This window comes from Asterias rubens, chromosome 2 (genome assembly GCF_902459465.1).
Source record: "Asterias rubens chromosome 2, eAstRub1.3, whole genome shotgun sequence".
In the NCBI taxonomy this organism is placed as follows: Eukaryota; Metazoa; Echinodermata; class Asteroidea; order Forcipulatida; family Asteriidae; genus Asterias; species Asterias rubens.
Window position 1 is genome coordinate 4165873 of NC_047063.1, and position 22322 is coordinate 4188194.

A 22322-nucleotide genomic window follows, 5' to 3' on the forward strand; every position below is an offset into this window, starting at 1 on the left:
GAGGTGAATGAATTATTCCATCTTTCATCGAATGAAATTATTCACATTGTTGCATCCAAGTAGATCTTTGTCATTTTGATCGGAGGGTCTTTCAAAACAAATAAAGCATAGGCCTACAATTTCTAATTAACCAAAGACGTACACACAGTGATGTTTTACAAATCGTGTACTATTTTGCAAAAGTACTTAATATTGGAAGGTGCTCAGACAGTATGGGATAGTACTCTGGGATAATATAAGATAGTACTCTGGGATAGTATGGGATAGTGTTCTGGGATAGCATGATATAGTGCTATAGGGTAATACGGGATAGTACTCTGAGATAGTATGGGATGGTGCTCTGGGACAGTATGGGATGTACCATGGGATGTGCGACCTCAAAGATCATGATTTAACAGTCAGTATGGGATAGTATACTGAAATAATATGAGCTAGTGCTCTGGGATAGTATGATCATGTTGAAATCGTTGAATAACACATGAAATGGAATGAATTATGAATGCATGCAACCAATTTGATTTTGCTCATACTAAAAGGTCTTAAGAGTATGTGGGGAGAAAATGGTACTTTACCTGACGTTTCACAATTAGTCCCTGTCCAGACACTTGAACAAAAGCACCGGTAGCTAGGCTGACCATTGACAGTGGTTGTAACACAGGTACCACTATTTAAGCATGGTGTTTGGGTGGTGCAGAGATCAACTGAATACAGACAAAAAACATCATTCAATCATGTTCGGGTGTTTACAGCATGATTTATTATGAAAAATGTGTAGTACAAGGATTGTTAATGGCCTACTCATGTGTCAATCCTATCAGAGATAGTATAGCAGCCCTGATACTTCACGACGGCAATTGCCGTCGTTGCCCCTACCGATTGCCGCAATGCCCTTCAAAAACCCAATTTTTCACGGCAATGATTGCCGTGCCCTTTTCTCATCATTGCCGCCGTGCCCTTCCTCCCGAAAACAAATTATATTCAACGTTGTCAAAATTCGAAAATAAGCCAAAAAGTCCCGATGTCTGTGTAAATTTCACGCAACGAAATAGACCCCAAATTCACGTACGTAAGTCATAACAGCAGATTTCAGGCCTGTTAGTCGTTGTTCTTTGCGTGCGAAAAAAAAATACTCGAAACATCGAACGCTAGAGGGCATTTTAGACCAGAGCGATAGCGTGAGATTAAACGCCCTCTAGTGGTAAAATTACGCGAACCAACGCTAAACGCCTTGAGAAAAAGACTCGACGTGTCTTTGCATGCTGGGATAGTGGTTTTCCCCATGCTTGGTACATATGATGTACCATCATGTACAGCATAGGCGTCGCGCACCGCATGCATTTATTCTGTCAACATCGTGTCAAAATGGAGCAGTTACGTGGGAATTTAAGCGTCTCTACGAAAAACTACACATCGTGCATGACCAATAGTAGGATTACCTAGGAACAAAAATTATTTATTGTGTATTGTAAGTAGTTGTTCTTTATTTTGTTGAATTAGATGAATGCTTTCTTTTTTCATTGGGTAAAATGGAAAAATTGGAAGAACTGTTTTTTACAGGCAACTCGGAGGTTTTTTTTCAAACTGCCGTCGTGCCCTTCGCAACTTTTTATGATTGCCGTGATGCCCTTCCAAATTTTTGAAAATTGTCTTGGTGCCCTAAATTTTTACAAAAAGTCAAGGCAAAACTGCTGTGCCCCTTAAAAGCCGAAGTATCAGGGCTGGTATAGGATATACTTTTGGATAGTATACAAATATTGAGTGGCTCAGAGTGGAATGGGAGGAATACAAATGTATAACCGCAAGGTAAAATTTGGACTGTTCCATTTCACGAGGCAAGCCGATTCAGTATTGGATGGTACTTTGTGATAGAGATAGTGCTCTGGGGCAGTACAACAGGATAGTATTCTGGGATATTATGAGAAAGTACTCTGAGATAGTATGGGATAGAAATCTGAAATAATATGAAATAGTGCTCTGGGACAGTGTGGAATAGTATTCTGGGATATTATGGGATAATACTCTGTGATAGTATGAGACAGTAATTTGTGCGACCTCAAAAATTGTGTTGAAAATGTTCAATAATGTGGAAAAGAAATGGTACTTTACCTGGCAATTCACAGTTGGTCCCCGTCCAGACACTTGAACAAAAGCACTGGTAGCTAGGCTGACCATTGACAGTGGTTGTTACACAGGTACCACTATTTAAGCATGGTGTTTGGGTGGTGCAGAGATTAACTGAATACAGACAAAAAACATCATTCAATCATGTTCGGGTGTTTACAGCATGATTTATTATAAGTAGGATTTGAAACTTTGCATGGTGGAAGTAAGATATAGAAAAGTTTGCGGTAACACCATGTAATAACAATCTCTCAATGAGTTTGGGTGGTTCTGAAAAGAACCGTTGGATTAACTCCCAGTTAATCCAACGGTTCTTTTCAGAACCACCCCAACTCATTGAGAGATTGTTATTACATGGTGTTACCGCAAACTTTTCTATATGATTTATTATGAAAAATGTGTAGTACAAGGATTGTTAATGGCCTACTCATGCGTCAATCCTATCAGAGATAGTATAGGATATACTTTTGGATAGTTTACAAATATTGAGTGGCTCAGAGTGGATAGGGAGGAATACAAATGCATAACCGCAAGGTAAAATTTGGACTGTTCCATTTCACGAGGCAAGCCGATTCAGTATTGGATGGTACTTTGTGATAGAGATAGTGCTCTGGGGCAGTACAACAGGATAGTATTCTGGGATATTATGAGAAAGTACTCTGAGATAGTATGGGATAGAAATCTCAAATAATATGAAATAGTGCTCTGGGACAGTGTGGAATAGTATTCTGGGATATTATACACATAATGAATGTTTATGAGTGCAATGGTGCGAATATGTTCATGAGTTGAAAGATGGAATGTTCTATTCAACGAGGCGGAGCCGAGTTGAATGGAACATTCCAGCTTTCAACGAATGAACATATTCGCACCATTGCACGAATGAAAAACATTCATTATTTGTTTTATATAACATCCAAGTAGATCTTTGTCATTTTGATTGAAAGATACAACTTTCAAAACAAACAATTTCAACTGTAGAAGCTGAATGCTAGTAATTTTACTATGCCTTCTTGCAGTAACACCTGCTGCGTTACCAAAGACACGCGCACGCAGTGATGTTTTTACTCAGCTTTTTCGTTCCATCCGAAAAGTACCATTGCACGCTGCCAGCGTGCAATGGTACTTTTCGGATGGAACGAAAAAGCACGGTGAGTGACTCAGCGTGCAATAGTACTTTTATTTGCTATTACGTGACGGACAATCCTCCAATCAAATGGCAAGGATCTGCTTGGGTGTTATATAATATGGGATATTACTCTGTGATAATATGAGACAGTAATTTGTGCGACCTCAAAAATCGTGTTGAAAATGTTCAATAATCTGGAAAAGAAATGGTACTTTACCTGGCAATTCACAGTTGGTCCCCGTCCAGACACTTGAACAAAAGCACTGGTAACTAGGCTGACCATTGACAGTGGTTGTTACACAGGTACCACTATTTAAGCATGGTGTTTGGGTGGTGCAGAGATTAACTGAATACAGACAAAAAACATCATTCAATCATGTTCGGGTGTTTACAGCATGATTTATTATGAAAAATGTGTAGTACAAGGATTGTTAATGGCCTACTCATCCGTCAATCCTATCAGAGATAGTATAGCAGAGATGCCAACATTGAATTTTAAAAAAGAGTAGCATCTCCCAAATGTTAAGGGCGAGCGCAGCTTGGGCTCCCTAAACCGATCTTTCTATTACTCTCTACAATGCTAATTAGCTCATTTTCAGGCATTGTTGTGAAATAACAATTACCTGTATGCATCAACAGAACAGCTACAAATGTTTATAATGGCCAGTGAAAAAAAAATTGAAAAAAAAACCCTGATTTCCCTCATCTTCTGACTATGTTTCAAAAATAAATGTAACATACAAAAGGGTGGCCTTACATAAATGTAACATAAAAAAGGGTGGCCTTACTTAAATGTTTTTGTTTTAATGATCAGAAACGCAACAACAAGCTATTGGGAGAGTGAAAAAAAAAAAAAAAAAAAACGTGTCCGGATTTTGGGCAAAAAATACGTGTCCGTATTTTGGGCATTGTCTGGGCATTGTCTGGACATCGGCGCTACAATTACTGGTAGGAAAACATGGAAACTGTCTAGCTTAGACCTCACAGGCCACTCAGTTGAAGGTATTTTTGTTCAGAAGGTCTCCTTTTTTTTTGCCAAGCTTCGATAAAGTACATGTACAGCCAGCGTGGGCACAATAATAGTGAATACATGAGGAATGAGGTTACTGTGATGTGACACGTTAGCTCACACACAAACTCATTCCCCACGCACGTCGTGTGCACTATTCCCCCCCCCCCCATTGTGTATTAAAGATCAATGGGTACGATCTTGCAGAAATCCACTAGCGTAGAAAATGCACTCAGCCGGCCAGCCAGCGGGGGAGGGCACGCAACAATCATTCGGCGAGACACGTACATTGTTCGAGTGAATTCGCCGCTATTATTCAACACTGCGTTCTAAAATTAAAAGTGTTTTTTCTTTTCTGTTACAATTGTTTTGATATTTTTCTTAATTTTTATTTCCACTTCATAGTTCATTAGTTGTTTGCATGTATTGTACGATTTAATAAAATTATATTGGCCGGCTGTTTGGCGTGTTTTATTGAGTATTATCGTAGTGTCGTAGTCACGGCACGAAATCGTATTTGCTACGCCCAAATCGTGTATGTTGGTATCTCTGGTATAGGATATACTTTTGGATAGTTTACAAATATTGAGTGGCTCAGAGTGGAATGGGAGGAATACAAATGTATAACCGCAAGGTAAAATTTGGACTGTTCCATTTCACGAGGCAAGCCGATTCAGTATTGGATGGTACTTTGTGATAGAGATAGTGCTCTGGGGCAGTACAACAGGATAGTATTCTGGGATATTATGAGAAAGTACTCTGAGATAGTATGGGATAGAAATCTGAAATAATATGAAATAGTGCTCTGGGACAGTGTGGAATAATATTCTGGGATATTATGGGATAATACTCTGTGATAATATGAGACAGTAATTTGTGCGACCTCAAATATCGTGTTGAAAATGTTCAATAATGTGGAAAAGAAATGGTACTTTACCTGCCAATTCACAGTTGGTCCCCGTCCAGACACTTGAACAAAAGCACTGGTAGCTAGGCTGACCATTGACAGTGGTTGTTACACAGGTACCACTATTTAAGCATGGTGTTTGGGTGGTGCAGAGATTAACTGAATACAGACAAAAAACATCATTCAATCAATCAATGTTTGGCTATTTAAAAGAAACGATCTTCTTGTGAAAGATGTATAGTGCAAGAGTTGTAAATATGGCCTCATGTTTCAACCCTAGTACTCTGGGGTAGTGTTGGATAATACTCATAGATATTATTAGATAGTACTCTGGATCTTAAGGGAATAGTACTCTGAGATAGATATAGTGTTCTTGGATAGTATGGGATAGTACTCTGGGATAATATTGGATAACACTCCAAGATAATATGATTTATAACACACCTCTTGCTTGTTCTGTATTCTGGTTGGCTGAAACACGGTCACGTGTGATGAACGTATATAGTCTAGTGATCGCGCGCGCGCGTGTTTGCCGGAACTAGTTCCCGAGCGGGCACTAGTCTTTGAAAATAGTGCCCGGTTACAGCGCCCTCTGTTGACTTGAATCGTGAACAGCAACTACAAAAATTCCTTAAAACACATATCGACTGGCATAATTCGGTAACTAGTGTACGTCTATTCCCCCTCAGGCCTGTGAGTGACCAGAAGAGGGGCCTATTTCCATCGGCCTTCGGCCTCGGGAAATAGGTCGCTCTTCTGGTCACTCAAAGTCCCTCGGGGGAATAGACGTATACTAGTTACCTCACTGCCGGTCAATATGTGTATAATAGTACTCTGGGACTGTATGAGATAGTATTCTGAGACAGTACTGGATAATAGGCCACTCTGAGATAATTTGAGATAGCACTCTGGGGTAGTTTGAGATACAAGTAGTACTCTGGGATTATTCAAGGGTGACTAGTGGATATTAGCTCCCTGAGGTAGTGGAAGTTGACAAACTAGTTCCCAAGGCGAAGCCGAGGGAACTCAGTTTGCCAACTTCCAATACCGAGGGGAGCTTATATCGACTAGTCACCCGAAATAAACCATGTTATATTTGTATGACATATATTTAGTTACCGGAACATGAGCTTGGAGAAAGGGAAAATGACGGCTGTGAAACAAAATGCACATGATAAGTTTGTTCATGAAATGGATGTCCCTAGAGAAATTGCAGTTCGTGCATGTGTACAACCAGTAACACGACCGTAAAGCGAATAACAAGTAGAATAGCTCCCAGGCTGCCTGGGCGCTATTCTACTTGACATGCGCATTAACCCCTTGCGTGGTTACTCACGTGTGCGCTTGGTAGTTAGCAAAATTAACACCTGGCAGGTGATGATAAGTGGACCAATGGGAACTCGACTCTCGGTCATGAATATGTATGAGGTATAGAGATAGTGTTCTGGGATAGTATGGGATGGGATAATATGAAATAGTTCTTTGGGATATAGTTCGGGATTGTATTCTGGGAACATTATGGGATAGAACTCTGGGATAGTACTCTGGGGAAGTATTGGGGTAGACTCCGAGATAGAGATAGTGGTCTCAGACAGTCATCATCATCATCATCATAGCCGTCCTCCCGAGGTAGATCCCGGAGATGGCTTCCCAACTAAGAGTCTCCATAGGTCTCTGTTCCTTGCTAGGTGTCCTGCTGCTGCCACAGATGGTATGTCAGCCTCTTCACAGAAGTGCTTGATATCTTCCAGCCATCGTTTCCCTGGTCTTCCTCTTGGTCTGTTTCCTGCAATGTGGCCTTCTAGAAGTATTTTGGGGTATCGGCCATTGCCCATTCTGTTCACATGCCCCAAATACTTGAGTTTAGTTTTCCTAATTGAAGTTGGAAGATCTTTATAGTAGTGAAGCAGTTCACGTACTCTTGTGTTGCGAAGTCTGTCCCTCCTGGTGACCCCCAGTATTTTCCTCAAGCAGGCCCTCTCGAAAACCCTTAATCTCTGTTCATCTGCTTTCTTTAGTGTCCATGTTTCAGAGCTGTAGGTGGCTATTGGTAGAACCAAGACTCTGTAAAGATTAAGCTTGGTTGAATTCTTGATGTCTTTGGATGACTATATAGAGTTCAGCTTTTGCATGGCTCCCATGGCAAGTCCAACTCTACGCTTGATGTCATTTTCACTGGTGGGGATTTCTGAAATCACACCCCCAAGTAGATGAAGTTTTCGACTTGGTCCAAGGATTTACCATCTATCTGGATGTTAAGCTGGATCTTATCTCTGTTAAGGACTTGGACTACAGTTTTGCTTTTGTTTATTGTCAGACCAAAGTTCTTGCTGAAGGTATCAACCTCTGAAACTAGAAACTGGAGGTCTTCTTCGTTTTCTGCCAGAATTCTTGATGTCTTTGGATGACCATATAGATTGTTGATGTATTGCCCTTGCACTCTTGCACCAATCTGTTGATCTTGAATCGCAAGTCTCAATACCAGTTCCAGGATGATGTTGAAGAGTTAGGGGGACAGTATACATCCCTGCCGGACTCCTGTTGTGGTAGTTAACCATGAAGTGAGTGCCCCATTAACTCTTACAGCGCTTTGGGATACACCGTAGAGAGCTCTTAGTAGATCTACCGTTTTTGATGGGTAGCCCAGGTGTCGCATGGCTTGCCAGAGACCTTCCTGCCAGACTGTGTCAAATACCTTTTGATAATCGATGTAACAGCAGTATAATCAGACAGTATGGGATTGTATTTTGGAATATTATGGGATAGTACTTTGGTATCATATGAGATAGTGCACTAAGGATAGTACTCTAGGATATAAGATAGGACCCTGGGATATTACTCTAGGATGTAAGATACTACACTGGGATAGTACTCTGGGATAGTACTCTGGGATAGTATGAGATAGTACTCTGGGATAACAATAGTGCTCTGAGACAGTGTGGAAAAGTATTCTGGGATATTATGGGATAATATGAGACAGTGCTTTGTGCGACCTCAAAGATTGTGTTAAAAATGTTGAATGATGTGGAGAGAAAATTGTACCTTACCTGGTGTTCCACAGTTAGTCCCTGTCCACAAACTTGAACATAAGCACTGGTAGCTAGGCTGACCATTGACAGTGGTTGTTACACAGGTACCACTATTTAAGCATGGTGTTTGGGTGGTGCAGAGATCAACTGAATACAGACAAAAAACATCATTCAATCAATCAATGTTTGGCTATTTGACAGGTGATCAGGTAGTACAGAGGTAGACCATTGGTTGAGAATACATGCTTACATGGCTTAGGGGAATCCCAAGTTCTGGCATCAAACAGAGACTCCAAACAGAGACTCCAAACGGAGACTCCAAACGGAGACTCCAAACGGAGACTCCAAACGGAGACTCCAAACGGAGACTCCAAACGGAGACTCCAAACGGAGACTCCAAACGGAGACTCCAAACGGAGACTCCAAACGGAGACTCCAAACGGAGACTCCAAACGGAGACTCCAAACGGAGACTCCAAACGGAGACTCCAAACGGAGACTCCAAACGGAGACTCCAAACGGAGACTCCAAACGGAGACTCCAAACAGAGACTCCAAACAGAGACTCCAAACAGAGACTCCAAACAGAGACTCCAAACAGAGACTCCAAACAGAGACAGTATTTATTAAAGAAACATTACAGAATTGGTTTTGCTAGAAAAAAAAAGCTGGCGGTGTAAGCACTTTATGTAATCCACCATATACCAGGCATGCAACTGCCGGTTGAAAAAAAAAGAGGAAAATTTTCAAAGGCACAATGCAAGTGCGGAGCGAGGCAGCCAAAACGCCACGGGACATGATACCCACAATGGTAGCCTAGAAAATAATGAGGTTTATTATGCTCTTAGGTGCATTTTTAGAATGTACTAGGCTTATTTTACATGATTGTAGTTGTACACTGTTAATGCCAGGCATATATTAGGCTAAACAAAAATTAAAACGCGGAATTCCGCGGAAACGCGGAAGAGTTGCATGCCTGATATACATAGACTGACTAACCTGTAGAAGTTCGAGATCGATCGGTTGGTTCACAAGAGAATAGTGAAAAACCGATTACAAATTTTGCATAGCATCAATGCCCCAAAAAAAAGACGACAATTTAAAAACGGTCACTGGGCGATAAACTTAAGCGGTCTAATGATGATGATAGAAGAAAACATTCAAGGGATGTTTTAGGTGGCTAAATCTTCATTAGACCGTGTAAGTTTTATGTAAATCTGTGATCATCACAATTTTTGTTTCTTACCAATTCTGTAACATTCCTTTAATCTTGTTAAGCATAATTTTGAAATGCTTAGCTACTTTTTGTGCTTAAGCAGTTCTTACCTGCAATACTACAGATGGTCCCTGAATATAAAGGTGGGCACAAACAGGTGAAGAAGAGTGTACCAGTAGAATCCACACTAGTTTGGCACGTACCGCCGTTCTGACACGGGCTACTCTCACATGGAGAATCTAAATAGTAAAATCAGCGGGGCAAAAATGAAGATGATAATAATAATAATAATATCATATATTATAAACCACAGAATAATAACAGTAATAACATTTCAAAGGCATCACCGGAAAATCAGGATCAAATAATGTCCATGCAGGTAGAGTAATCCCATAGAGTTATATATAAGAACTAGAGGGCGCACTGGCATATACGCGACCCGGCATGCGCGCAGGCGGCCATTTTGTAAGTTGCACAAACAGGCATTGCTTAGTGTGTGTTTGTGCAGCCATTTTGTAAGTTGACAAAACAGCATCGCGTCAGCGTTCAATAAACACAAACTCCAACGTGTACTTTGTATTGAACTCGCGTGCAGAATGGCGCGCGTGTCTACTTGCAGTCCCGTCGCGTTTGCGTAAAGAAGCATCACCAGTGCGCCCTCTAGTTCTTATATATAACTCTATGAGTAATCCCTAATAGGAAAACACAATCTGAGAAGCATGCAGTAAAGCTTCTCAGGTTTAAATTCTGGAGCATAAAAAATGATTTTTTACATAACTTTGAAGTGAAATACTTCCAGAAATGCTTTATACTATTGGAAGCTGCTGTTGGCTTCTAACCAATAATTTGAATTGGCATGCATTTTAACCCTTTGAAGACGGAAGGCAGCTATGGCCGCTAATCTGTTCCGGAATGCTGTGGACTGGGTATGTGGTAAGCCGTGGAATGCAGTCTTTGGCCGGTGTGGCGGTTTCAGTCTTCCACCGTGTTCACTTTTCTGGGTGACGTAGCCGGACATTTCAGCACGTTGTTCGAACGGCTTTAGCTTTCCGGCGTGTTCAGTTTTCTGGGTGATGTAGTCAGACAAAAATTATGCCGCAAGTACCCTGGCGAATACTGTAGTTCTCTCAGTGACCCCAAATTGTTTCTATTACGATTCTTTTCTGTTTAGGCACATTCTCTTGCCCTATCTTTACACGTATTCATGAGTACAACTTTAAGCAGGTCACACTGCTTGTGCCACTTATTAAATACAGGATAATTTGCTTGGTCTTCACACTAAATTCTCAAATACGATCCACGCGTTCACCGCTCGTTGTACTCGTGGACGCCGCCATGACAGCTACTGGAGAGTAAGACGGATGACTCAATACAGCACTAAAAATTGACTACTTTCGCTTTCTGTGCGCAGGCATCGCATGACGTCATGTTACCGTGTTTGGTCATTCGGTAAACTGAACACGGCGGAAAGTTGAAACCGCCACAATGGAACAGCTGTGGGGAAACAAAGTCTGCTATGCAGTCATGCGTGTAAGCCGGGCATTGAGGCCTGATAATACCGGCGTGTAGGGGTTATGAGAGATGGCCACAAATATATACCATAAAATACTTAAAATTCCAACTTACATATGTTACAATCCACTCCGCTCCATGCCCCTACACAGTTACAGTTATAGCCATCTCCAGACACCACACAAGTTCCACCATTCATACATGGGCTAACTGAACAGGGGGTCTGACCAACTAGAAATACAAGTTTACAGAAAAAGAACAAATTTAAAAGTGCCATTATTTATTTGCTTATTGTCCTAATTCTTGTAAAAAACTTTGTTACCCTTTGTAAAACGTGCTCTATAAATGCCTGCTATTAAAACTGGCATTTTGTTAACACTTCTGGCTGCAATGATAAAGTTTGCTTTTTTTACTTGTCAGAAATTTATCACATCATATTAGGAAAGAAATTTTAAGGGCAGAAGTATTGCCCACGTACAACTACATGTTTGCCCTTATTAAATTGTGGACCATGCTCAGTTTTTACAAGAGCACTGTGATATTTTGACAAGAAAAAACCACAGGCAAATCACTCAGGCGGAATTCAAACCCACAACCTTTGCATTGCTAGAGCAGTTGTCTTACATGTACCATTAGACCATCCAGCGAGCTACAATCCCGGCCAAAATGCTTGGGCCACCCTTTCCTGATACAACAGTTCCCTGTGCACTTCCCATTCACATTCACATTCAAGACATTTGCACCCCCCCCCCCCCCCGCCCCCGCTCAATGTTGATTGTAATTCGGAACAGTCAGCAAATGGAACCAACATTGAAAGGGGGCAGGGGGGCCCAACGAGATATGGCCGGGATTGTAGCCTAATGGCTAGAGGTAGTTCAAATTCTTAGCAGCCGGTATCGCAACGATTATATAGATGTTAATTTTTGCATTGGTAAAAATGTAATAGTTCAGGTACGGGGTAAAACATATCCTATGTGACCTGTAATCACACACAAGTTTGTGTACGCCTGCAACCAGGGACCTCCTGTAGTCCCTCTTTTGTTGAACTTTTTTGCAATAGATCCAAGTGATTTTGTACATGTTCTCGAACCGTGGACCTTTCTCGAACCGTGGACTCTATTGTCCTCTTTTGTCATAGTTCCCCTATAGATGCGTTCATTTAGCTTCCCTGGGTCTACCCCGCGGTGCTCACTCGGGTGAGCCCCTGACAAGAGCTAAACTAACGACCACTCACCGCTCTCGTAGTGACGTCATGCACCTGGGGCCAGCCCCCAAGTGACCCACTCCACAAGCAGGGCACTTGGGGCTGACCCGGGTGAGCCCCTGGAATGACGTCAAAGCTATTCGAACGCACCGGGGGCAGTCCAGGGTCGACCCAGGGAAGCTAAACGAACGCACTCTATATACCTACACATCTTAACCTACCTGGGGTTTCACAGAAGACTCCGTTGAACTGATCAGTACAGTCGCATGAATACGGATTATGGTCAAAGGCAACTGGAATGCAGGTAGCTCCATTCTGGCACATGTTACCAAAACAGCCGCTGACTACAAGAGGGGACACAGACATGAGTTTAAAAGCACTGTGGTAAACTGTGGTAATTGTCAAAGACCAGTATTCTCACTTGGTGTATCCCAACACATGCATCCAAGACAAACATGTGAAAATTGTGGCTCATTTTGGTCATCGAAGTTGCGAGAGAATAATGAAAGAAAAAACACCAACATTTCACAGATTTGGTGCTTTATTCAGATGCCTGAAAAGGCTTCAGGCCTAATTGAGTGAGAAATCACCTATTTCTAAAAAAAGTATCTTACTTCAAGGGGAGCTTTTATATTTTATTTCATAAAAGCTCTACTTTACCAATTGGAAGATTTCTATGTGTGTCTTGCCTTTTTAATAAATTATGTTTGTGTATTGGTGTTTGTGCTTGTTTTGTTTTTTGATGCCCTGCTTTTTTATCTTTTTATATTTTGTTTTCCTTCTGTGTATTGATGTTTTCTTTTACTGTAACCACTGTGCAATTCAGCCTTCGGGCTGCAAAATGGTGTGAATAAACCAATTATAATAAATATAATGCCAATAATGATAATAATAATAATAGCCGTTTCTCTAAATGTTTTTTGCTATCAACAGCTCTCCATTGCTCGATGCTAACAAATATTTTGGAAAATTACCAATAGTGTCAAGTGGCTTCAAAATGTATAAATGAAATTTTGTTTATTTATATTTTACTCTAAATATATGAGGGTACTCACTCATCTCACAGTTGGTTCCTATGTGTGTTTGAGGACAGTTGCATCGATAGGAAGAGTCAGCCAGTACTTCGCAAACGCCTAAATTTTGACAGGGGTTGCTTCCACAAGGATTAACTGTAACAAACAAATAGCAAAACATGGTTAAAGTATACGTAAGGGATTGGAACATTCCTTTTAGAGCTTAAGCTGTTAGAACTTCCTGTCTGAACTTTCTAATTACACCTCCAGTTGGAACTTCCTGTTGGAACTTCCTGACGGATCTTCCTTTTGAAACTTCCTTATGGAAATTCCTTTTTGAAACTTCCTGATGGATCTTCCTTTTTGAAACTTCCTTATGGAAATTCCTTTTTGAAACTTCCTGATGGATCTTCCTTTTTGAAACTTCCTATAGGAACTTCCTTTTTGAAACTTCCAGATTTTGAAGCACACCTGTGGCACTGATTATTCCTAAAGTGTGGCATGGGTTAACTCATCGCTGCGTGCATAACATATCAGAGAATCTGAGATATTTGATTCTCATGCTTATGTTATAAATAAAATAATTTAAAATAGATTTGGCGCTTTGTTTAAATGCAACTTCATTTATTAATATTTTACTTAATATACAGGCCGGTACTCACTCATCTCACAGTTGGTTCCTACATGTGTTTGAGGACAATTGCATCGATAGGAAGAGTCGGCCAGTACTTGGCAAGTGCCAGAGTTTTGACAGGGGTTGCTTCCACAAGAAGTTACTGTTACAAATAGTAATAAAACATGGTTAAAATATGGATACTTTCCATTGACTTAAGAAGGAACTGGAACTTCCTCTAGGAACTTCATTTCCCTGGAAGAACATGTTTAAGATTCACCGTGGCATAGCATATCAGAGACTGTGAGGCATTCTAGCTGGAGTAACAAATAACTTCCTGTAAAAATTATGCAAAATTATGCAAAACATAAATTTAAATAAAAACGTGTGTTGACATACACAAATGCCTCGCTGAGATTAATCTCATTATTGAGTTATTGCTAGGACAATATTTCTTTTATTTAAGCCATGAATGACCTTACATTTCCCAAAGCAACAGGTTTCTGGGGGATCCCAAGACCAGTCCGCAAACCAAGATTGGAGTTGATACGTCAAGTCCTTCTTGGGTTATCACTCGAACAATGATTACGTGAAAGTGTCATGGCTGAGCGGTAAGTTTGGGTTTGAATCCCCCAGTCGTGACACGCCTCTGTCCCATGTGTTGTGTAACGCATGGAAGAGGGCACTTATCAAAATGAGAAGGGGTTCGCCCCTGTGTTCCTGGCTGTTCCTGGCCGTAGCGCCTAGTTCTACAACCTTATTAAGGTGCTTAATCTTTCTGTATAAATGAATCCAGGAGCCTTGAGTACCTTGTTGGTAGATGCGTGCTCTATACAAGACTGTGATATTATATATTACGTGCATACACCCAAGCTTGTATTGCCTGCCACTGTGAACCTCCTATTGTCCCTCTTTTGTTTATACTCTAACTTGTTTGCAACAGCTCCCATTAGTTTTGTACATGTGGACTTTTCCTGAACCGTGAATTCTATTGTCCTCTTTTGTTATAGGTCCCCGGTTTAAATGTGTATACCTACTTGCACCCAAACACACGGAAGGACAAGGCAAACACTATATGCCCCTTTGGCTTGCTTCGCCTGTGGGGCATATAATACACAGAGATTTAGCGCTACCAGAAATGTATTTTTACTTATTAATATACTTTATTTAAAGGCAGTGGACACTGTTGGTAACTACTCGAAATAATTATTAGCATCAAATCTTTACGTGGTAAAGAGTAATGGGGAGAGGTTAATAGTACAAAACAATGTGAGCAACGGCTCCCTCTGAAGTGACGTAGTTTTCGAGAAAGAAGTAATTTTCTGTGAAATTTAGTTTTGAGACCTAAGAATGAAAATTTGAGGTCTCGAAATCAAGCATCTGAAAGCACACAACTTCATGTGACAAGGGTGTTTTTTCTTTCACAATTATCTCACAACTTTGATGACCAATTGAGCTCAAATTTTCACAGGTTTGTTATTTGAATGCATATGTTGAAATACACCAAGTAAGAGGCGTGTTCTTCAACAATCACCAATAGTGTGTCCAGTGTCTTTAATATACAGAAGGGCACTCACTTATCTGACAGTTGGTTCCCGTGTGCGATTGAGGACAGGTGCATATATAGGTAGAGCCCTGTATATTGCAAGTGCCTAAATTCAGACAAGGGTTGCTCGCACAAGGATTAACTGTAATTAAAAAAAAACACCAATAAAACATGGTTGAAATTATAAGTCCTTAATACTTTCCAACGACTTCCTTCCAACAAATTTTTTATCTTCAGGCAAAATTGACATGCAGGAAACATTTATTGAGTGTGTGTGCATCTAAGCCCTGGTAAGCGTGCAAGTGTGCTCGTGAATTTTAAGTGACTGCAGCAGTTGTATATGCTTTGCGTAGACTGGTGGACTTTTTTTAATAAATGTTTTTTATATAAAGGATGAATAAAAAGATTTAGGATCCCAGAATTTGCTGCATACTGTCATTTTAGGGTAGGTCGGGTAACCGGAAACATAACATTTATTTTCTTTGGCCTCATGTCAAGCATCTTACAGCATTTAAAGAAAATATAAATATTAATATTTGGCACTGCATAAACGTTTTGTTTTTTTCATATACAGGAGGGTACTCACATATTTGACAGTTGATCCCTACGTATGTTTGAGGGCAATTGCACGTGTAGGAGGAAGTGCTCTGTACTTGGCAACCACCTCCATTTTGACAGGGACTGCTTGCACAAGGACTAACTGTTACAAAAAATAATAGAACATAGTTAAAATATAAAGTCCTGATACTTTAGGAACTACAACTTTACGAACTAGGACATCCTGTTTGAACTTCCCATTGGAACTTCTCGTTGGAACTTACCATTGAAACTTCTCGTTGGAACTTCCTGTTCGAACTTCTCGTTGGAACTTCTTGTTGGAACTTACCTTTGAAACTTCCCATTGGAACTTCCAATTGGAACTTCCCATTGGAACTTCCCATTGGAACTTCCCATTGGAACTTCCCATTGGAACTTCCCATTGGAACTTCCCATTGGAACTTCCCATTGGAACTTCCTGTTGGAACTTTCCTTTGGAACTTCCCGATGAAACTTCCCACAAACCCCATCATTAATTAAATACAACCAACAAAAAAATATAGGGATTGTGCGCTTTACATAAATTTGTTCTTCCATTTTTTTAACTTAAAGCCATTGGACACTTTCGGAACAGAAAACAAATAACTTACAGGGTTTACAGAAGGTAATGGTGAAAGACTTCTCTTGAAACATTATTCCACGAAACGCTTTACTTTTTGAGGAAACATTAAAACAATTATCAAATCTCGGTTTTCCTGTTATTTTCTCCCGACTCTGATGACCGATTGAGCTTAAATTTTCAAAGGTTTGTTATTAATATGTAAGTTGTGACACACAAAGTGTGGGCCTTTGGACAATACTGTTTACCGAACATGTCCATTGGCTTTAATTTACAGGAGGGTACTCACTTATCTCACAGTTGGTTCCTACATGCGTTGAAGTACAAGAGCACTGATAGGCTGAATTGCTTAGTAAAGAGCAAGTGCCTGAATTTAGACAGGGGTTGCTTCCACAAGGATTACCTATTAAAAAAAAAAAATTAAAAAAAAAAACAGTTGAAATATCATGTCAGTTAACACCTTTCAATTGAATTGGAACTTCCTGTTGGAAGCCTCCCATTGGAACTTTATGTGTGAATTCAAGCTCTGGTGTTTCTGTTTAGCAGAGTGTGGGTTTGAATCCGGTCGTGACACTTGTGTCCTTGAGCAAGACACTTAACTATAAGCCACTTCAGAATTTCAGCTGCGCATGTCTGTTACTGCTGACAACGCACTTTGTCTATTTCCTGTGACCATTTGACAAAAGCAGCGGGTATTGTCAAAAGGTCACGGGACATAGACAAAATCCATTGACAGCAGTAACAAACATGCGCAGCTGCAATTCCGAATAGGCTGTTCTTGCTTCTCTCCACCCAGGGGTAAATGGGCACATGTAAGGTCAGAGATGGTTCTTGTGATTAATTTAGCCGAGTAGCGTATTTGTAGCACAAGGCTGTATACTCCACAGGAAGCTGGGATGGTGTAAGGAATGGTTTAAGGCCCAGTGACCAGTGGTAATAACTTGAAACGCTTTGGGACACACTTTGAGAGTGAAAAGGCACTAATAAAAACTTAATATTATTATTATTATTATGTTTGAACCAAGTTCATGTTATACAGCAGTTAGGTTAAATGGCTTCTGAACGGCACTCCCGAACAAAGATGTTGACAAAAATAGGGAGACTGCCAACGTTATTAGGGATTGATATCTAAGTTGGCAGAATACTAATCCACAGGTTCCAGATTCAAATCCCACACTAGCCAACTTGGTTTCAAGCCAAAGTTATTCACAGTTTATCAAGTCAGTTTGCCGGCTTATTGCTTGATTATTTTATGTTTATATGTCAGGCATGCAACTGCCCGTTGAAAAAAAAAAGAGGAAAATCTTCAAAGGCACAACGCAAGTGCGGAGCGAGGCAGCCGAAACGCCACGAGACATGATACCCACAATGGTAGCCTAGAAAATAATGAGGTTTATTATGCTCTTATAGGTGCATTGTTAGCATGTACTAGGCTTATTTTACATGATTGTTGTTGTACACTGTTGTTGCCAGGCATATATTAGGCAATAAACAAACGTGGAAGAGTTGCATGCCTGATATGTATTGCTTTAGCGTATGAATTTGCTCAATACTTGACTGTCCTTTTTAAAAATAAATAGTGGAGGTACTCACTCAGAATTTCACAGTTGGTTCCAATGTGTGTCAAAGGGCAAGTGCACTGGTAGGCGGAGGTACCAAAGATATTGCAAGTGCCTAAATTTTGACAAGGATTGCTTATACATGGGTTGTCTGCAACACAAACAAAAAATACAAAATGTGTTTTACAAATAGGGAGAAATGCAGTGTTGTCAATAAAACCGAAACAAAATGTGCACAGTGCTTTTCATATGTCATGGCATCGTTAATGTACAAGAAATATGTCACCGAGTTGTGGTGACTCGGAAAAGAGATGGTGGTGAAACAACTGGATGTTTCGATCTCTTTGCTTGGATTGTCTTCAAGATAGACCTTTCTCCTGAAGATTGTCAGAGCCTACAGATGGCATTTCCATTATGCAAAGTTTGAAAATCATGAAAAGTTTCAAATCTTGTGGAGTGTCATCGCCAAATGGTCAACTGCACCCGACACCGAGCTCCAGTGTCATTAAAGTGTAGATTCGAGCACCAGTCATGACACTTACAAATTTGATAGTGTGAAAATATTATCATTTCTTATTCTTATGAGAGATTTTATATTTGCATCGGGATAAAGAAGATTAATTTTCGTTTTTTTACCCATACACCAATGTCTGTTAGCACTGTTTACTCAGTACTTTCCCGATTCCTGTGAACAAAATATCACAGGCATGTTACTCGGGTGGGATTCAAACCCACAACCCTTGCAATTCTAGAGCAGTGTCTTACCAACTAGACTACCGAGGTTGCCCGCTAGCTAGAGGCAGTTCGAATTCTATGTTCCTTTTTATTCTTGTTATATACATGTATGCACCCAAACATAACATTATGCATGCATTATCTATTGGCCGAGTTCCCTTTATGGGAACATCATCCAAACACTAACAAACAAAACTCTGACACCCCAAACAAACACCCCAACAAACAAACAAACAAACAAATACTCACTTTGATTCTCACACAAAAATCCCGAAGTTGTGGAAGGACAAATGCACCGAAAGGCACCCCCTCCTGTATTCACACAGACGCCACCATTCTGGCAATTGAAAGAAGTACACGCTGCTTCACTTACTGATTGAAAACAAGAGGATAGAATTGGGATCAGGGAGACCTTCCGGAAAGTATGCATGACAGTAAGACAGTTCAAGCAGCATTGGGGCAAAAATGAAAGGAGAAATTGCATCGGTTGCCCCACTGAAACTTCGTGCCCATATTGGCAAAATTTCATGGCTCTGCTTACTGGGAAAGTGGGACAACTCTGTTCAGGGCCTATGTCATCCAAAATTATTCCAATATAAGTTGAAAGTTAACAACCGCCAGGTCACAAATGGGAACTTTTTAAACACCTTTGATTGGGCTCTAAAATCTGTCTAAAATAGAATAATTTGAGGACCTTGAAAAACTATTAATGAGGCCGACGATCTGTTTTCTGCCTATTGTAGTGTGCACCCTTATAGTGCTGATTGGAGTAGGTGTTTTGGATAAACGGTAGTCACAAGTTCCGTTTTACTGTTTAGGGAAAACACACGTAAATGCACAACTGTAATTTCCAGTTGCGGGTAACACCATGTACTTCAAAAGTCTCTCCCAGGGGTTGTGGTGGTTCTAAAATAAATCAGTGATGTAACAACTTAATGTTTCAGTCAGCTTTCTCCAGAAGACGATCAGAGCATACTGATCAAAACGTCGAGTTGAAACCAGCGGTTCTTTTCAGAACCATGCCCAACTCATTAGAGATAGTCATTACATGGTGTTACCGCAAACCTTTCCATATCAGTCAGTATGCTCTGATTGTCTTCAGGAGAAAGTTTCCTGAATTTATTCACACTGGGACCAACATTGACCGATACCCTACTACATGTATACACAATGTCAACAGCAGTTCTAATTCCAAAATCAATGAAAGGCTCCAAACTGTTTTGCCCCCCACCCCCCCCCCCCCCCTCCATTTAGAACAAAGCAAAAGAAAACGGTAAGTGTATAAGGCAAACATACATGGGATGTCACAGAAGATGCCAACGAACTGGCCGCCACAAATACATGTGTATTGGTTGCTGTCAAATGGGATGCTAGCGCAAACGGCTCCATTTTGACACTGGTTGTTGGTGCAAGCATCATCAGCTGTAGGAAAAACAAGACAAACATAGGAATAAAGATCAATTAAAAACACCAACACCATCAGAACATCAAGTGCCGTGGGGAGACCTTTATAGACCAATCCGACGCACATCGGGCGCGCAAGTGTTGATACAGCGCACCACTGCTGCCATGTACATGTGCCTAGTTTTGTGCACAAAGACATGAGGAAATCATGTTTCTTTTCACTCTTTTTGGAAATTAAATGTTTTCCTCCAGCACTTACACGATTTCCTTTCCAGGACTTCATGAAATACTGATGTAGACCGCTGACCACAAATATTTGCAACTAAATAGAAACCGAATCATCTTGAAAACAGTGGAAAAGACGCAGAAACTGCATATTATAGTCAACATCTGCAGAGTATTTTGTTGGAATTTCAGTATTTTACTCTGTGCTTAAGTAAAAAAATTATCAAGAATGAAGCAAATCGTCATATCATGCACCCTTCTCAGAGAAATCGCATAGATTGTCGACGAGGACATTAACTTTCCATAAAAAGTGAAAAGGGAAAGGATTTTCTCGTGTCTTTGTGCACAAAATTAGGCACAAGTACACCGCAGCACTGGCGCGCGGCACCTATGGCGGCGCGCGGCACCTTTGGTGGCGCACAGCACTTGCTGGATTGGTGTATATGGCCATGACCGAATTGCTGGCTTCAGCTAGAACTACATGTACAGCTAGATTTCTTGTGTTTTCATGCAATGAGGTATAGTATGTGTTTCTAGAACACCCTTAAGCAACAGCCGTAGCCATAGCGGTAAACTCCAATTCAAAAACGGCTAAAGCCATAGAGTGTAGAATATAATACCTAGAACGGCCGCGCGTACCTACGCGCCATAAGCCGTACACAAAAATTTCTATTTGTTCATGGACGCGCTAAAAAGTCACCCCCTCCTGTATTCACACAGACGCCACCATTCTGGCAGGTGAAAGAAGTACACGCTGCTTCACTTACTGATTGAAAACAAGAGGATAGAATTGGGATCAGGGAGACCTTCCGGAAAGTATGCATGACAGTAAGACAGTTCAAGCAGCATTGGGGCAAAAATGAAAGGAGAAATTGCATCGGTTGCCCCACTGAAACTTCGTGCCCATATTGGCAAAATTTCATGGCTCTGCTTACTGGGAAAGTGGGACAACTCTGTTCAGGGCCTATGTCATCCAAAATTATTCCAATATAAGTTGAAAGTTAACAACCGCCAGGTCACAAATGGGAATTTTTTAAACACCTTTGATTGGGCTCTAAAATCTGTCTAAAATAGAATAATTTGAGGACCTTAAAAAACTATTAATGAGGCCGACGATCTGTTTTCTGCCTATTGTAGTGTGCACCATTATAGTGCTGATTGGAGTAGGTGTTTCGGATAAACGGTTGTCACAAGTTCCGTTTCACTGTTTAGGGAAAACACACGTAAATGCACAACTGTAATTTCCAGTTGCGGGTAACACCATGTACTTGAAAAGTCTCTCCCAGGGGTTGTGGTGGTTCTGAAATAAATCAGTGATGTAACAACTTCATGTTTCAGTCAGCTTTCTCGAGAAGACGACCAGAGCATACTGATCAAAACGTCGAGTTGAAACCAACGGTTCTTTTCAGAACCACCCCCAACTCATTAGAGATAGTCATTGCATGGTGTTACCACAAACCTTTTCATATCAGTCAGTATGCTCTGATTGTCTTCAGGAGAAAGTTTCCTGAATTTATTCACACTGGGACCAACATTGACCGATACCCTACTACATGTATACACAATGTCAACAGCAGTTCTAATTCCAAATTCAATGAAAGGCTCCAAACTGTTTTCCCCCCCACCCCCACCTCCCCAGTCTCCATTTAAAACCAAAGCAAAACAAAACCATAAGTGTGTAAGGCAAACATACATGGGGTGTCACAGAAGATCCCAGTGAACTGGCCCGCACAAACACATGTGTATTGGTTGCTGTCAGATGGGATGAGAACGCAAACGGCTCCATTTTGACACTGGTTGTTGGTGCAAGCAGCTGTAGGAAAAACAAGACAAACATAGGAATAAAGATCAGTTCAAAACACCAACACCATCAGAACATCAAGTGCCGAGGGGAGACCTTTATAGACCAATCCGACGCACATCGGGCGCGCAAGTGTTGATACAGC

At 40.8% G+C, this 22322-nt stretch overlaps 1 protein-coding gene across 1 annotated transcript in view; it reads right to left on the bottom strand.

Annotated features, from left to right (window-relative positions):
- The window catches only part of LOC117307417 (neurogenic locus notch homolog protein 2-like), a 49154-nt gene that overhangs the window by 17307 nt on the left and 9525 nt on the right, over window positions 1–22322 (bottom strand). The window contains exons 5-21 of the mRNA XM_033792164.1: window positions 22070–22189; window positions 20044–20169; window positions 18997–19119; window positions 18047–18163; window positions 16743–16856; window positions 15884–15997; window positions 15329–15439; window positions 13801–13914; window positions 13181–13294; window positions 12347–12469; window positions 11036–11152; window positions 9520–9648; window positions 8214–8342; window positions 5197–5325; window positions 3468–3596; window positions 2107–2235; window positions 573–701 (exon numbers count right to left, since the gene is read on the bottom strand). Of these exons, the coding sequence (XP_033648055.1) occupies window positions 573–701; window positions 2107–2235; window positions 3468–3596; window positions 5197–5325; window positions 8214–8342; window positions 9520–9648; window positions 11036–11152; window positions 12347–12469; window positions 13181–13294; window positions 13801–13914; window positions 15329–15439; window positions 15884–15997; window positions 16743–16856; window positions 18047–18163; window positions 18997–19119; window positions 20044–20169; window positions 22070–22189 (2067 nt within the window). The remainder of the gene's footprint in view (window positions 1–572; window positions 702–2106; window positions 2236–3467; window positions 3597–5196; window positions 5326–8213; window positions 8343–9519; window positions 9649–11035; window positions 11153–12346; window positions 12470–13180; window positions 13295–13800; window positions 13915–15328; window positions 15440–15883; window positions 15998–16742; window positions 16857–18046; window positions 18164–18996; window positions 19120–20043; window positions 20170–22069; window positions 22190–22322) is intronic.